This window comes from Sebastes fasciatus, chromosome 2, assembly GCF_043250625.1.
Source record: "Sebastes fasciatus isolate fSebFas1 chromosome 2, fSebFas1.pri, whole genome shotgun sequence".
Classification (NCBI taxonomy): Eukaryota; Metazoa; Chordata; class Actinopteri; order Perciformes; family Sebastidae; genus Sebastes; species Sebastes fasciatus.
Genome location: NC_133796.1, coordinates 17,853,768 through 17,871,408, shown reverse-complemented (window position 1 = coordinate 17,871,408; position 17,641 = coordinate 17,853,768). Strand labels below are relative to the sequence as shown.

At 41.1% G+C, this 17,641-nt stretch overlaps 1 protein-coding gene across 6 annotated transcripts in view; it reads right to left on the bottom strand.

Annotated features, from left to right (window-relative positions):
- esrrga (estrogen-related receptor gamma a) overlaps positions 1 to 17,641 on the bottom strand; it is a 166,435-nt gene that overhangs the window by 44,727 nt on the left and 104,067 nt on the right. For 4 of the 6 annotated variants that reach the window (XM_074612296.1, XM_074612312.1, XM_074612295.1 and 1 more), the window contains 2 exons: positions 14,976 to 15,400; positions 7,028 to 7,156 (listed from right to left, as the gene is read on the bottom strand). In XM_074612296.1, the coding sequence (XP_074468397.1) occupies positions 7,028 to 7,156; positions 14,976 to 15,400 (554 nt within the window). The remainder of the gene's footprint in view (positions 1 to 7,027; positions 7,157 to 14,975; positions 15,401 to 17,641) is intronic. The other 2 variants (XM_074612298.1, XM_074612304.1) reach the window with 1 other exon arrangement.

Here is a 17,641-nt window from a genome sequence, read left to right as displayed (position 1 = left end):
TGTGTGTGTGTGTGTGTTTGTGATAGTGTGTGTGAAACCGCAGTGTTGATGTAATAACATAAAGGGTTTTCCTATGTGGGTTTAACAACTGATGGGCGAGTCGATTGGGTAAGACAACAGACCCATTTAAATCTAATGTGTGTGAGTCTGTGTGTCTATGAATCGTCTGCATGTGAGAAGAAGAAACACACAACATATGTGCATATATAGCTACAGGAACAACAGAATATGGATATACTGGTTGGTTCAGAGTCAAGAATACTGTTTTGTTTCATGTCGGTGAAGGTTTTTTTATGCTCAAATTCTTATACAAATTGACCCAAGAGATCTTAAAGAAAGAAAGAAAAAATAAAGAGAGCATGAGAAAGGGGTGGAGGGGAGGTTAAGAGGAAAGTGTGTGTAGTGTCATGCGGTGACGTTTGTTTAGACCAGAACAGATCAGAACAGCACTGCCTGAGGCAGCGGGCAGGTGGCTGTCACTGGTGTGTGAATATGTGTGTGTGTGTTTGTGTGTGAATGTGGGCATGTGTGTCAGACCATGTGAGGTCTACAAAATGTTGCCTTTTCCACATTAATGCCCCTTTTTCTTATAAGGCTGTCTTTATAAAATACAATGATATATTTATACAACTACTGTGCATCCAACTTTTCTGAGATGAGGGAGTTGTATTTATTTTACGCTTGAGGCTACACTTTATTTTCATAGATTTTTTAAAATTAAATATTAGCAACCTTAGCTGACACCTGAACAAAAAACAAACTTGCTCAGTAATAATAAATTCTTAAAGATATATTAGGGCGCTTAATCGATTAAAATATTTAATCACGATTAATCGCATGATTGTCCATAGTATATCGTGATTAATCGCACTTTTTTATTTGTTCAAAATGTACCTTAAAGGGAGATTTGTCAAGTATTTAATACTCTTAAATATGCTGGCTTTATGCAAACTTATGTATATATGTATTACTGTAAATCAATTAACAACACAGAACAATGACAGATATTGTCCAGAAAACCTCACAGGTACTGCATTTAGCATACAAATATGCTCAAATCACAACATGCCAAACTGCAGCCCAACAGCTGTCAGTGTGTCAGTGTGCTGACTTGACTATAACTTCCCCAAACTGCATGTGATTATCATAAAGTGGGCATGTCTGTAAAGAGGAGACTCGTGGGTACCCATAGAACCCATTTTCATTCACATATCTTGAGGTCAGAGGTCACGGAACCCCTTTGAAGATGGCCATGCCAGTTTTTCCTCTCTAAAAATGAGCGTATGTTTGGAGCATTATTTAACCTCCTTTGCGATAAGGTACTACAACATGGTTGGACCAATGGATTCCTTAGGTTTTTCTAGTTTCATAGGATACCAGGATCATCACTCTAGCTTTAAAAGTGAGTCCACTACAACCTAAAAATTGCAAGCTGCGTTAATGTGTTAAAGAAATTAGTGGCGTCTAAACAAATTTGACGCGTTATCGTGTTAACTTTGACAGCTGTAAAATATATAAATATATTTATATTTAAAACAATCAGAAGTCTTTGTTTCTAATATATTTGTGCCATTTTTTGTGGGATTTGTGTGAGAGTTTGAGGAAAGCGTTGCTGTCGAGAGCTGTCAAACGCAACTGAAAACAACAGCTACATTTTGTTGAAGTCTTCTTCTGATGAATAAATTGCTTTTCCCAAACAGTCTTCCTGCCGCATCTCCTCTCCTCTCAAGACAAACACAAAGAAAGTGTATATGAAAGAGAGAGCGAACCACTTAGGCAGATCTCCCGTCACAGTATTTCCATTATCGCTCCTTTCTAGCTGGGATGCAACCAGATGCCAGTCACACACACACATACACACTCACTCAGGACAGACGCTACAGGGCCAGATTTAGCTACAAGTTTCCCATGGGGGAACACCAGACGCCACCAGTTGTCTGGCGCTCCCCTCCTCTGTTTCCCCGTCCTCTCCTCTTGTCTCCTCCTCTCTCCCCATCACTCGCTCTCTCCTCCTACTTTCATTCTTTCCTCCCTTCGTCTTGTATTCTCCTCCTGCAGCATTCATTTACCAATCATCTATTGACCCACAAACTGTGTTTTCCTCACCATTTCATCTTCTCTTATTTTAATCACTAAGATCTTCCAGGAAATGTGTCTTTTTATGTGAGACAAATTGTCTTTGTGTGGTTTGTATGTGAACATGTGTCGGCCAGTCGTCTCGATTGTGGTGTGTATGACTGCGTGCGTGTGCGGCAATGAGATTGGATAGCAGCGGTCAGGACTGTTCAACTATGAAGAGAGTTATGACGCACGCTGCCAGCTGTATATACACACCAAACACACACGCCAACACTCACACAGACTGGGGCCTTCCACCCGATCTCACTCATTAGGTCTTAGAGGCCGTGGGGAGCACGGCCAAAGTTGGCACGAGCCGTTAGCGTGTGTGTGTGTGTGTGTGCATGTGTGGGGCAGTGTGCCAAGGTTTATATTTGCAGTCCGTGGACTTGTCTCTCTAGTAGTCTACCATCTGAATCCAGCTGGCCGTTTACGGCAATATACTGTAGAGATGGGGGCTTTGGTTTGGGATTCAACACATTCTGTCTGTTTAACCACGATTCATCAGACGTGCCATCATCAAAGCTGCTACGCTGTAAGGGAGCAAATCTGTCAATATGACCATATGTACAATGTACAGGCATACTGAATACTGCTGGCTGCTGGTCTGTGTGCCGCTGCCAAAGCCTTTCATGTTCAAATGTCTGATCTGTGTTTTGTATTCTGTTCATGACAATTGTACACATTACTGCTGAATTTGAATGCATTATGTCTGTCTCGCCTTGCCAGTTGTGTACAAACAGGAATAACTGTGACAGCTACGGCGTTATTATGTTTTTTTTTTAACCTGTCAAATAAATTAAATTAAATTAAAATGAATTTTGTGAGGTAAGCATTAATTTGTTAAAAATTTCAACCTTCTCCTGTCACATAATTTTTTATCAAATCTTTTACCTGCAATAATGCCCCTGTTCTCTCACCGCACCCCCTCCTCTCTAGGCAGATTGAAGCCCCGCCCCTGTGACCTTTCGGTCTTCAGCTGACGCATCATTATGACCTCATTAAAAATGGACAGACAGCCATTGCCAGAGGGGAAGTTCTCATAATATAGTCAGGCCTTTTAATTGCCTTGCTCCAGAAATTAGCTGCTACATACTGGTGGGTGGGTGCCCCGTGTTCGTTCCTTACTTCAGTTTACCCCTGCTCGTTTACTCCTCTCCTTAATACTCCACACAGACAGGAATGTGTGTGTATTCACATGATCATGTGTGTGTTTAAGAGAACATGTATAGAAAAGGCTCCACTCTGAGTCGGTTTACTGACCCTCTGGCCTCTTGTTCTCCCCTCTCTTTCCGTCACACACACATACACCTCCTTGCTGCCTCGCTTGCTCTTGCTCTTCATCTCACCCTCTCTGTCTCCCACGGCGACAAAGCTAAATTGAGGCAGATCTTGCCCTAAGGGGTAAACTACAGCATCTACACACACACACACACATGCAAACACACACTCTACTCCATGTCCTCCACCCCACTCCCGCTCCACCCTTACCACTTTATCTTCACCTTTCTCCCGTGAGCTAGCCCCTGACAACCGCAGTTAGCCCTGATGCTAACTGATCTAGCCACTTACCATTATCGTCTATGCAATTCTGCTGCAACGGTGCGTACACCCGGAAGGGCGGCATGAAACACAGTCGGCAATGTTCTTAAATGTTGTGTGTGTGCAAAGGATTGTTAGTTGAGAGTGATAAAATGTTTAACCAGGCAGATTAACAATGTCTTTGTCATTCTATACATTGGTTTTAACAAGGATGTATGTTATTATTTGTCCAGACTAGGCCTTTATTTACATTTTAGCAATGTAAAATTTCTTTTTTTTAATCAAATTTTTCTTTTTGGGTAATGTTTCATTCCAGTTGAGTCTTTTCCAGTGACACCGCGGCATTATAAAGGGTTTTAGATGGGGTTTTATATGTTAGAATAATAATTCAAGGGACGTTTCAGGAGATATTTAGTACATCTGCAGCATGTACTAGTTCTTTAAAAATCACAATAGTGTGTTATGTATTATTAAGTAATGTCTCCAGCAGAATAAAGCAAAGGTGAAGTGATTCATTTAGCTCCTTTTTAAAGTTCTTAATCTTTTTCAAATGTCCCGGTTCAAAAAGAGTGAAAATGAGAAAATATAAGAAAATGGATGTATAAATTTCCCAAATGACCCTTATTCATATGTAGAGCGGGACCTCCTGTATTAAATTCACACCCTCCACAACAAATGAGGTGGCTGTGGTCTGTCATGTTGATGTATATATATGTAGGCCTAGGTGTGTGTGTGTGTGTGCATGTGTGTGTGCATGATATATGTGTGTGGAGCAGGGAAGCAGCAGCAACAAAAGGCAGCATACTTCTGCTCTCTTATTGGCTTAGAGGACAAACCACATCCTTAAGAGTTAAAATCAATAGCACATCTACCTCTCTTATTCACTCAAAATCTCTAAACATAATCTTGGTAAAAATGTATTTAAACTTGTTAAAAGGACGTGATCACTAGCAAATATTCTCTTGCAAATGACGGCTTTATTTGGAGTTTATCGACGAGGGCGTTGTGGTTTCTGTGTCCTATAGGAGGACACAGTCTGAGCTGTGTGAACTGTGAGACTGGTGGAGCTGCCAATAATACATGCATTTACACATGTGTGTGGGTATTTGTGGCCACATATACACCTACGCGAGACAAAACAGGAGATGAGACATGGGTTCTGCCTATGTCAGATCAACTGGGAGAACAAACGCTACGACAGCAGCTTGTTGGGAGTGTGTGTGTGTGTGTATGTGTGCAAGAGAGAGAGAGAGAGAGAGAGAGAGAGAGAGAGAGAGAGAGAGAGAGAGAGAGAGAGAGAGAGAGAGAGAGAGAGATGAGCTTGCTTTTGCAGTGAAGCAAAACTAGGGCTGTTGTAGGCAGTTATATTTCTGATTTTTGTGTAAGTTTAAGTGTCTCAAGCTTAATTTTATCTTCCCTTTTACAACATTTTGCTGTTTGCAAAATAGAGAGAGAACATTTTGAAGACAGGGACAAGCTTCAGCTTATCAAAATTATGCCATGATGTAACTTCTTGGCATCTCATTTTGATTTTGATTTTACTACAACCAATGTCAGTTTTAGACTCAATTTTAGAATTAAAATGATTGAAGTTTAAGTAGTTTTAGTCAAAAATACAATCTTTTTTTGTCAAGCAGGTTTTTGTTTGCAAAGTTATATTTTTTTATTACAGGGCTTTGTTGAGTACTCGATTCTGATGGGTTAATCACAGTGTTCTGCGGTCTCTTATTTCTTTATAGCAGACCGTTGCTATGGGCGCAGCTCTGATGTCGGACTCTGGCGGACTGTTTTGTGTCAAATTATTGATTTCTTAAGTAAGTAGCTGTGTAATAAGCGGGAAAATGTACAGTGGTCATTGTTGTGAAATAAACCCGCTTCACCTCAGGGGTGCCGCATCGCCCTGTCGGGGTGTATTTCACAACAATGACCGGCTCACTGTACATTATGCCTTACATGTAGTCTTTGTGTAATTTTATCATTATATTCTTTTGTTTTCGTAGATAAAGTTCATGCTGTATATGTTTTTTTTTATCATTTCATTCTAACCATGGTGGAAAAATGTGAAGTTGTCAACCCACAGCATATTTTCAGCTTGTCAGGTTAATAAAATGTCCATGTTGTTTTGTTTTATTATTACAACTGTCTACCTCAGACTGTTATATTTTCACATAATAATGTCTGAGTGGGTGAGACGCGTGTCACGGTACCAACAGGATGGAGAGAGTGAAGAGGAGAGTGGATGGATGGAAGGCCCAAGAGAAGCAACAGAAACAGTAATACTGAGTGGGAGCACTGGAGGGAGAGATGAAGACAGGAATGGATGGAGGGAGGGCTGGCAGGCGTCGGCAGAGGCACGCTCCCTGACCACTGTAAGGAAGGGGGCGTAGGCCAGGTCTCCCATCAATTACAACCTTGACCCTCCTCTCTTCTCCTCTCTCTCTCTCTCACACACTTTCTGCTTCATTCAACCATCCTCCCCCTGCCTCTCATCCTCCCCTGGTCCCTCTCCTCTGCTCCTATAAATCAATCGCTTCTCTCTCCCTCCTTCCCCCTAGCTTTCTCCCACCTTCCCCCTCCCGCTATGCCTCTCTCTCTCTCTTTCTCTCTTTCTTCGCCGGCCCTCCTCTTCATCCCTCGCCACTCCTCTCCCTCTTTTCATCGTTGGAAGTGCAGTGGGAGTAGAAAGGTCAGAGGTGGGCAGACAAGAGGGAGAGAAAGAGGCAGAGGCAACGAGGGAGTGTGAAAATGAGAGAGTGAGTGTGGGGGCAGATAATATCTCTTGTTTTCTCTTTTACCACTGAACAACTGCTGAGTGTGAGTGTTGCAATTATCCTGTAATGCTCTATGTTTATCTCATTTAGGTAAGACAAAGATGTGTGTGCACAAGCCCTCAGAAACTATTGTATGTAACTTGTGAAGTGAAAGGTGAACATACACAGAGAAAGAAAGTGATCGTGAGATAAGACAGAAAAAGCGCTGCGAACACATCCAAAAGACTGAAAGTGGTAAGATGGACATGAAGAAGGCAAACGAGTGACAATGCCAATAGAAATAATTACAATATATTGTATATAAAAGGAGTATTAACAATTTCTTAGAAGTGGTACATGTAGCATTGTTCAACATCAATAAATCATTGGCGTATCTTGGTATATTTACCGTAAACCAATGACACCATGTTTGAATAGACGGCCTGGATTTATGGCATTGGTTGTTTTGGTTGGTACATTTAAGCCCCAAAAGGGATAGTTGTCTTCTGATGATGCAAAATGCTGTAGACGTTGCTAATCTTATCAATATTGGGTAAATAAATAGCTTTAAAAATGCTACATGTAGCACGGTTAACAGAGAAAGATAAGGAAGAGACCTTTTCCCTTACCCTCCCTCAGCATGCCCACAGTCAGACACTTCATGAAGCGGCAGGCCTGGCACGACTTGCGTCTCCTCTTGGTGATCTCGCACTCGTTGGTGGCTGGACAGCTGTACTCTATGTTGCCTGTATGTAGACATGTTGGGAGAAAGACAGAGAAAGGGTTTCATTTCAGACGGATACTTCAACAGACAGGTGGGCGGACAACCTTTTAGACACGTCCTGCTGCACGAAAGACGAAGAAAAAAAGACATAAACACAGTGTATGTCTTCATTTAGATTAATCAATGGACAGAGAGAGATCAGTAGATAGATAGTAAATAGACATAAACATAAACCTTTATGGAATTTCACTCAGCTACCTTGGTCTTGATCTTTGACTTTAAGATGGCCCTTTGTTGCCCATATACATTAGTAGAAAAACAATCTGATTCCTTGTGATTTCACTTTGTGTTTGGATATTGTATAGTCAATGTAAGGCTCTTTATGTAATGTGTTGGTGATTCATTGTAACCTCATAAAGTTATCACTTTGTTAAAAAACTGAAAACAGTGCAATTGTGTATATGTGTGTGTTTTACATGAGTATATACAGTATGTGCATGCGTCACGGCTAGAGCAAGCGGAGGTTGCGTGACTAGCTGCAGTTCACTCACAATAACACCGATGCAGAGCCGAGGCTAAGATCATTAGCCCATGTAAGTCTATTAACTTCACAACCCTCGCCAACAAAAACCACAACACCAGAAGTGTGTTCGAGGCTAATACCACTTTCACCTTTAATTCTCCACAGCCTCACTATGCCTCCCTCCCCCTTTTGTTGTACTCTGTTTCATTCTGGTTGTTTTGTTTTCTCATTTTCGGCTTCACTCTCCCTCCAGTTCTGCTCATTTCCTCCACTTAGTAATTCGCCTTCACCCAGTTCAAAGCAGAGCACAGTTATGGATTTGTTAGGACAGTTTGCAGAATTGCTCAAACAGGTTTCTTTGTTCAGGAAGGTTTATTTATCTATAGTATGAACTGTGTTGAGATGTGAACCCCCCCCCCCAAACAAACCCCTTTGTTCCCTTCCTCCCGCGCCCACATGACATCTACAGTACCCCAGCAAGCCGATGCATCTCCCACTGAAACAGAGTAAACAGTGATTACTATTGACTGCTGCTGTGGAGAGGATGTTTTCTCATTACTGGGCTGATTAAGGGGGCTAGTTAGCTTGGGAAAAGGCTAAATGCACCAACACTTCTTAATGGGTAACAAGATGCTCATTAATCGGCCTTGTTAGTTAAAGTAAAGGCTAAACATGCTAAATGCTGGAGGGGGACCCTTACAGTCTAATGGACACTACTAATGGGACTAGTTAGCTTACACCCAACCTTTACATGCTGATGATACAGGAGGTGTAGATTAATTCAGCAATTAACAGAGACACTTACCTAGCATTAAGGCTACATGTGCTAATGACACAGAATCTGCGTGGGTTAATGGGTGGTCAGTAAAAGGCCTTGTTAGTGCAAGGCTAAACAGGCACGCGCTGCTAAATGGATAACTGCAGTAAAGAGCCACTTATAGGGCTGGTAGCACTGAGGCTCAATGTGTTAAACCTCTCACTGAGACACTTTTTAACATCTACACATGCTGAGTGCTACTGTGGAAACGGGCGTCAATAGACGATAATGATAATACATGTTATTTATTTGTGCCCAAAGATTATATTTAGTATGATGAGGAAAAATGCCAAGTATCCAACCATACAACTTTGAAATTTCGTTTTTTAATATTTGTTTATTTTTTCTCCATTTTCTGTTTATCTTTCTTGTCTTTTGAAAACTTTATGCCATATCACACGAGTGTATGCTCTTAGTTTGTTAAGTTAGTCTTTGACAGTGAATTATGAATAAGTCTTCTTGATATTTGCATAACCGATGGGTGTTTATGGGATGCATTGTTGTCATGTACTTTGCTAAACTATGTCTCTGTTTTCTACTATTTTTTACTATGTCTAAAATTATTGATAGATACAGGCAAATTGTGTATTTTACATTACTGTAATTATTTCATGTAATATGCTGCCACTTTTTTTAGGCAATTCTCCTTCACATCCCCTTGCAAATTATATATTGTATCTTTTAACTTTTTTATATGTTTAAATAAACAAACAAATGTTTAGATGACATAAAAAAATCACAATTTTATCAATAATCAAATTAAGGATTTTTTCAAAAAATTAGGAAAAACGCTAATATTGTGTTTATTAAATGTTTTCCATACTGCATATTTGTGCATATCTTTGATATTCAACTTGTTATGAGTTCAAAGATACCAAATACTTGATAGTTTCTGAAATTCCTTGGAGATTTCTTCCTAAAATATAATGGATTATATTACAATAACAGTAGTCCCATGTGCCCAAACACTATGTATAGTATGATAAAAGTATAGTTTAAGAAAAACTTCACATTTGTGTTTAGGCAACCCCAGAGAACACTTCCACCAAAGAAAATTAAAAAAATGTCAGTTGCGAGCACAAATGGGTTAAAGTGATACCTATGACAAAAATATAAGTGTTTATGAAACTTGAATTTACAATACCTCAACTGAAAGTGTAGTGGACTTTAATACTACCATATTTGTATAAAAGGTACTGATCCATGTTCAGAAAGGGGGTAGGTACTGTAGGCTTACATATATAAGATATAGGACTATGTATCCTGTCTGTCATCCTGCTTCAGAGTCGGGGGTATGGGATAGGAATTAGAAAAGAAGGGTTTACATCAGAAAGTCATAGCTCTCTCTGTGTGTCTTTATGTGTCTTATTGTGCACTGAGGTGGGCTTAGAGTCGAGAGGGTCTTGGAGGCTCCTATGTATAACGTGTGAGTTTGTATGTGTGTGTTGTTGTGAGTGAGGGGGATATACGAGGGCCTCAAATCCCCTGCAATCTCCTTTGAGATGTGTGTGTATGTCCACCTGCTGCATGACAATTGACAACCATTGGACTGAGGGTGTAATATGAATGTTAGTGTGTGTTTTTGCCTGCCATTCTTACCTCTCCTGACGTTACACATCTAACTTTATATATACATAAGTTCAGGCTATCCCTTCCATTTACTTTCTTTTCTTAGTACCTTATGTATTTGTGTATTTAAAATTGTTTACTTATGGTATGCACTGTATGTATGAACAGAACTCCCTTGTTTGGTGGTCCCACCTACAATTTCACTGCACCGTTCACCTCTCTCATCTTCGGCTTTCCTGCTCTCGTCCACCTTTCTTCCTCCCATTTGCTGTCTTCATCTTCCCATTTCATCGCCCTATCCCTCCCTCTCCCACACTTTTCCCTCCTCCTCCTCACTCCCCTTTATCCCTCTCTCTCAATAAGGGAGTGATAGATGCAGGTTGTCAGGTGTCGCTGGACTGACGCCACAGAAACAGCAGCTGCCAGAGCCACTTCCTCCATGCTGCGACACACACACACCAACACACACACCACTAATTCCTTCCTACATCCATGTGCCCGGTCCACCCTCCCCCCTTCTCCCCTCTTTCTCTCATTCGTTGTTTAAACTTGTTGTTTATCCAAACTAGTGTACACACCTCCTTCCCTTTCCTTTCCTTTCCTTTCCTCTCCCATCCCCATGCTCTCCTCCCTGTCCAGCTGGAGGTGTTTTTTTGGTGATTACCTGCAGTTTTATTGGCTAATGGGTTGAAACATACCAATATGTCTGCCGCTGCCCATCTGAGGCTGGCCCTGCTTTCCAGCCAAGATGCACACACTAACACACAAGCGTGCATAAACACAGGCATATGTGCACAGACGTACACACATAAACCTGCGCTCATTTACATGGATGAGCACAAGCCCACACACAGACACACGAGGTGACACACGCCCACACTATCTGTGGATGAGTTTGGCTTGTGTGGTAGCCAAAGATAATGTCATGACCCATTTGTTCTATTGGATCCCAGACTGCTCAGTATGCATCCAAACAAATAGTAACTAATACTGTAGCACAAATATTGTTAATTTTATGTCAGGCTTGGAAAATTGCCGGTGTAAGATTATTCTGAGTAGACGAAAAAACGTACAGGAAATTTTATGTTAATTTTGACCAATAATTCTAAGTGATGGCTGTGATTTAGCCAATTGAGCCATTAAGAAATGTATTAGAACGTCTGAATTTGAAAATTAAGTAGGATTCCCCTTCCAGCTAATTTTTCAGTACATCCCTCTGGTGGCTCCAGTTTTAACGTGGCTTCCTATCCTTTTTCTCACCAAACTGTTGTATTTCGTCACAACCTTTCGTGACAACACTACTGTGACTAGCTTTGCCAAAGTCTTGACCCATGACCTTTAACGCCGCATGGCCTTCCTGAGCTGCGACATGTCCACTACAGGAGAAGGGAAGATTACAAATACAGTGAAAATGAGGAAGCGAGAGAGAGAGAGAGAGAGAGAAAGAGAAAAAGGGACAGGGCATTGCTTTAAATCTATTCAAGGTCACACTCTGAAGAGGCTCTACTGTCAACACGGCATCATATCTATACGTTTGCTGGTATTTAATCTGTGACTGTATCCTCACCTATGTAACCTTTAACAAGCCCTCAAAATGAAATGAGACATGTGGAATTGGTCAACTATTACCCACTGCAGCGATGGCAGATGAATTAAGGGTTAAACCTATACACGCAGTGATTACAAGGTCATGTGTGTTGGTGTCTATTCATGTGCGTGGATGTGCTTCTATGAGTTTGTGTGTGCGTGACTCTACCTTTATCTCTGTATGTGTGTGTTCCAATCTCTTTGTCGGGATTGCACCGTGTCCTGATCTCATCCCATAATAAACACATACAGGTCATCTCTACGTAGTGGTGACCATCTAGTGGATGTAAGACTCCCCCCTCCCTCCCTCACATCTCTCTCTCTCTCTCTCTGGGGCTTTACTGGGAAAGCTGCTTATCGGAGGCAAAAGAAAGCAGAGACAGATAGGTGGATGGATGGAAAGGCAGATAGATGAATCCTGTCTGATATGACTGACGGACGGACGGACTGATCGATGACGGCTGCCTGGCTGACTGGTTATTGCAGTGGCATGCTGACTGACAAGAGGGCTGTCCTGCTGACTAATGGGGCCTATTAGTTACTTTAAAAAAGTTGAATAAATCATTAAAGATTATCACTCAAACTAAATTCAATGACTTTTCCCTGATTCCCTATACTTAAAAGTGCTTCATGGATTTATGTTTAATGGGTTATTAATGTCTATAAACTGTATATATATATATATATATATATATATATATATATATATATCGATATTGTGAGATGAGACTAGATATCGTCTTAGATTTTGGATATCATAATATCGTAATATGGCATAAGTTTTGTCTTTTCCTGGTTTTAAAGGCTGCAGTACATTAAAGTGATGTAATTTTCCAAACTTAGACTGTTCTAGTTGTTCTATTATTTGCCTTTACCCACTTAGTCATTATGTCCACATTACTAATGATTATTTATCAAAAATCTCTTTGTGTAAATATTTTGTGAAAGTACTAATAGTCAACTTTACAATATCGATATTAAGGTATTTGGTCAGAAATATCGTGATATATGATTTTCTCCATATTGCCCAGCCCTAATATATAAAAGACTTAAGAAAAGACTAAAACTAACAATGAATTGATTCAAGGGCGAAGTATTCAAAGCCTGATATTATTCATCTGTGCCAGAGACCACCATTTTTGTCCAAAAACGATTCAACAACACATCAGTGAGCCACACTGTTGCACTGGGTGACACGTTCCTTCTGTATGACTGACATGGGCGCTGTACTGTAGTTCACTTTGAGTCGATCCAATAGTACTTATACCACCCTGCTGCTGTAAATACTTGCTAGTGCACCAAAGCAGTTGCTGAAAGTATCTGTAACCAAAAAACCTACAGTGCTTGGCTTTTTAATAAATAAAATTGTATTTATTCATGACCTGTTTTGGAAGAATAAAGTCTTCAGTAGGAACAAATGGCTGAGTGCCACAGACAGGCTGTGAAAGTCGGAAGGTATTGAGAGACGGATTAACACACTGTTGGTTTTGGTATTTCATGGGAATTGTTTGCATTTACAAAACTACAGAACATGAGCCGAGGTAAACAGCCAAGTACGCATCTGTTTCAGTTGTGCGTGTGTGTTGCTGTGGAAACTAAGAAACATGAAAATCATCATAAAACCCAATGAATTCATCAATTAAGTTGTACATTTTGTAAAAGTGCTATATATGTGAAATTCCACGCACCATATATTGGATAATTTTCCACATATTGTATGAGTCATGTGAAACTAAGACTGTTGCGTTATCCTTTGAACTGGGTGGATTAATGAACAAATGGCTACCTTACTGGCTTGCTTTATGGCTAATTGGTTGTCTGTAAGACTGACCTGTCCTGTGCTTACAAGGATAAATGAACTATATACCGTTGATCAAGATGAGTGTTGAGTATGAATTGAATATCCACAAAACTGGAGAGGATCGCCTAAATACCTGTGCACATCCTGGACTACTTCTAGCTCTAACAAGAGATGAGCAAAGGATTACTGAGCCTAATTCCTGCTACTCTTCTCATCATGTGGATTACTGCTCTACCCCTTCTCTCCTCTAACCCCTAACCTGAACTCCTGACCCCTAGACACGACCTTCAACCTTCCTCTGACACTATGTTATCTCCTAGACATCAGGCTTATAGCTAACTCTCTCCTTGTAAAGCATAAGCAGCTAGATCTGGCAATGCAAACACCACCTGGAAATTACTCTTTGCTGTTGATGGAGAAGAAGTCAAGGTTGAGGGTGGAAGTGGGGCATGTCTGGGTGTTGGTGTGTATGCATGAACCTGATTGGATGCTTATATGTGCGTGCATGACAGAAAGAGAAATGGTGAAAGGGAGAGAAAAATAGACTGCGGTGGGTGTCCTAGTGGCTCACTTAGCAGAAACATGTACCACATAAAAATCTGGGTTCACATCTGGCCGGGGGCTTTTATCACATGTCCTGGATCTAGTGTAATGGCTCAGGTGTATGTGCATGTGTGATAGAGTGCATTTTGTGTGTGTCCGTGCATTTCATTTGAAAAAAGATAAAAAAATGTATAGTTTATGTTTTAGGTACTGTATGTGCAATGTGTCTCTTAAAGGTTGTGCCTGTTTAAGCAGCCCATTTAGTTCAATATGAAAAACAATCTTCACCTTTAACTTTTGACCTTGCGTCCTGCAGCTAAACCTGTAATGTGTTCTTTTTTGTTGTTAGGTGTTTATAACCTTTCATGTAGCTTCATAGATGCATATTTGGAAGAAATTAGGGCTGCCCCATCTTTAGGTCTTTGCACACCAAGTCTATATGTTTTGTCCGAAATTCTCGTATGTTTAAAAATAAATACGACCGCACGTTGTGTCAATCACATTTACACAACGACTCTGAAACTTTCGTCTGTCTTTAAAGTTTTCGGAACATGTTAAATTTTCTTTGTTTTTTGGCATCTGTCAAGAGGCAAAAGAGGGATTTTTGACCACTCAGAGCCACCGCCCCTGGAAATGTCATCATCTAAAATTTCTTTAGTCAATTAGTACGTTTTTTTATTTCTAAGAAACTTATAAGCACATCTCTGGTAATCACAAGATTTAAAGTGGTGCTTTTTTGTGATTCTTTGTGGGGATACTTAATTTTACAGATCTGTCGATTAAATCAACTAATCGATTAGTTGACTGACAAAATCGTATGGGTGTTAGTTGACTAAGAATATCTTTGGTGGAAGAAAGCACGAGAAGAATTCAAATTAAAATAACTACAAAAAGGTTTTAGGGCCTACAGTTTTAAACAAATATCAATCTAGACAGACACAGAGGCAGAATTGTTCACACACGAGATAATTATAGACAGAAAAGTCAAAATAGAAGCCAACCTTGGATGGTGCGTTTGAAGAAGGCCTTGCAGGCCTCACAGGACGCCACTCCATAGTGGTACCCTGATGCAATGTCCCCGCACACCAGACACAGCCTCTTGGGCATCGAATTCAACATGTACTCGCACTTAATCTGTGAGTCTTCCCCGATAGTTGACGAACAGTCCTCGTAACGCTTTGATCCGGGGCCGCCAGCGGGACCCAGGGGCCCTGCGTTGGAGCCGTAAAGACTCGGGGAGTCTAAGCCGTTGGGGTGGCCGTTCATCGTGGACGAATAGGAGCCTGAGGCGTCACTGGAGCCACCGGGGGAGTGATGGTTTAGGCTGTCAGTCAGGGAGGCAGGACTAGACGGCTCAGTCTTTATATAAGAGGACGGACAGTTGGACTCAAGGTGGCGCTCCTTACTGGACATTCTGCAGAGAAGCCTGAAGGAGTGAGACGGGAACAAATAGAAGAAGAAAGTATTACAAGAAAATGCCATGTGTAAAATGTCAGAAAAAATGATGGATACTAAAGAAAAGAGAGAAAACCAAGAGTGGGAAGGGTTAGAGGAAAGGCAGAGCTAGAGGAGAAGAAAAATAGATACAGTGAAAGCGATGTTTGAAAGTCCAATTATAGCAATCATTTGTTCTAATGTTGTTGTATTTCCTCACTGTCACTTTCAATGATGGATTTGTATTTTTTCACTGGGCCGGGCAAGTCCTATAAATGACACACGTGTGCACACACAATCCATCCATCACATTTGTTATTCTTTTCTTAAAAAGAGAAATGATAGAGAGAGCTGTGCAGAGGGAAATAGAAGGGTGATAAAAGGAGATTAAGAGAGTTAAATACAAAAACTAAATAGATTGTGGTTCATTAGGGGGAGCCGTGTGTAAAACAGAGCAGCGGAGAAGCATCTACAGTACCACACAGTCACACAAACACATACACATGCTCGGGGCCGACGGTCATCCGTCACTTTCCAGTCAATAGCAGCTTGTTCTACATGAAGGTAATCAGTAAGCAGCCTCTCTGCTGCTCAATCATCCCAAAGACAGCCTCACACATACATGACGCTCACACACACACATATTCAAGCACACACTGACGGATACAGTTTAAGAAGTTTGGGGAAGCCATGCAATACAAAACTGTGTTTTAAAAACAAAACAAAAAAATCTCTGCCAGTCAGTGCCGAAGTATTTCCCTCCTCATTTCTTGTTCTTCTCTGCTGTCTCTCCCTTCCTCTCTCTCTCTTTTCCTTCTTCCTCTCCCTAAGGAGGCAGACTGGTGTCTTGTTAATGGCAGTTGTAATTAACAGCTATCTTCTCTCTGTCCGTATCTCTCCATCCCTCCCTTTGTCTACCTTACTATCTATCTGCCTGTCTCTCTATCATTTCCTATTCACTGCCATCTCTCTCTCTCTCTCTCTTCCTCTGTCCCTGCCCACTCTCTCTTTCTCTTACCACTCTCTATTCCTCTAACCCTGCCCTCCCTCCCTTCTCTCCCTTTTTCATTGTTAAAGGCAGAAAGCACAAAAGGGGTTTTTAATTAAGGCAGGATGCTGCTAAACGAGGGGCTTCTAAAGTCCAGTCGGCCTGTAAAAGATCCCTGTTCTACAGGGACCCATAAAACACAGACAGCGCCTTGACGGGGAATGGAGAGCTGGTCTGGAGAGGGAAGGGTGGGGGAATGGGGAACGGAGATAGTCGGGAAAACAGGTAGGCAGACAGGAAGGAGAAAGAGAGAAAGAGGAGTGACTGACAGCAATTTCAGATCTGAATTGTTTTTAATGTGCAGACAAAGCTGTCTTCTTCCTTTAGCCAAACCTACAAATAAAATGCCTTTCCCAGAAATTCTTTCCTTTAGAGTAAATTTTTCCTTTCATAAAGGGACATGACATTTATAATGTACAATACTTTGGCCTTTCCCCCCTTCTTTTCATCATATATTTTATTCCCACCACCACTTCTCTTCACCCTCCCCTCCCTGCAAGTTCTTCTAATTCGGTGACTCCATTAATCGTGGCTTTGTGGTATTCACCAATGTCTATAAATCCGTTTATCTGATGCTAAGGTAGGCCTTCAGTATGGAATGAAGGGGCTCGCAGAGAAAGGTTTGGACACAAATCAAGAAAGGATTTGAAAAGGGATGGAGAGAGTGGATGAAGAGGAGAAACAGAAACAGATATAAGGTGCTAGAATAAGCAAACAAGACATGTAAATGTGGGAAAGAGTGACGGGATGATGAGAGATCGCACGGGGCTGTCTGTGTTCTGGCGAAGGGAGAGAAAATACAGTGGTGACAGAAAAAGAGAGTAGAGCCATTTAAGTAGATGATGTGATGGTGATGATTTAATCTCTCCTTTTTCACTCTTTATGCTCTTTTGTGCCCCCTCCCTTCGACCGTCAATCCCTCTGAGTACCATTAAGTGAAAGAGTTTAAGTGCCAAAAGATCTCAGGCGCTTTTTTCCTCTTTCTCTCTCTCTCAAATTCTCATCTATCTCTCTTTCCTTCTCCCTTTCCATTCCTCCTCCTCTCTCTCTTTTCCTCTATCATCTCTTTTTCTCCCACTCACATCTTCTCTACGTGCTCTCTCTCTCTCTCTCTCTCTCTCTCTGCTTATAAATGAAAAATAATGGCAGTCGAAGGGGGAGGAATAAAAAGAATAAAAAAAGAAG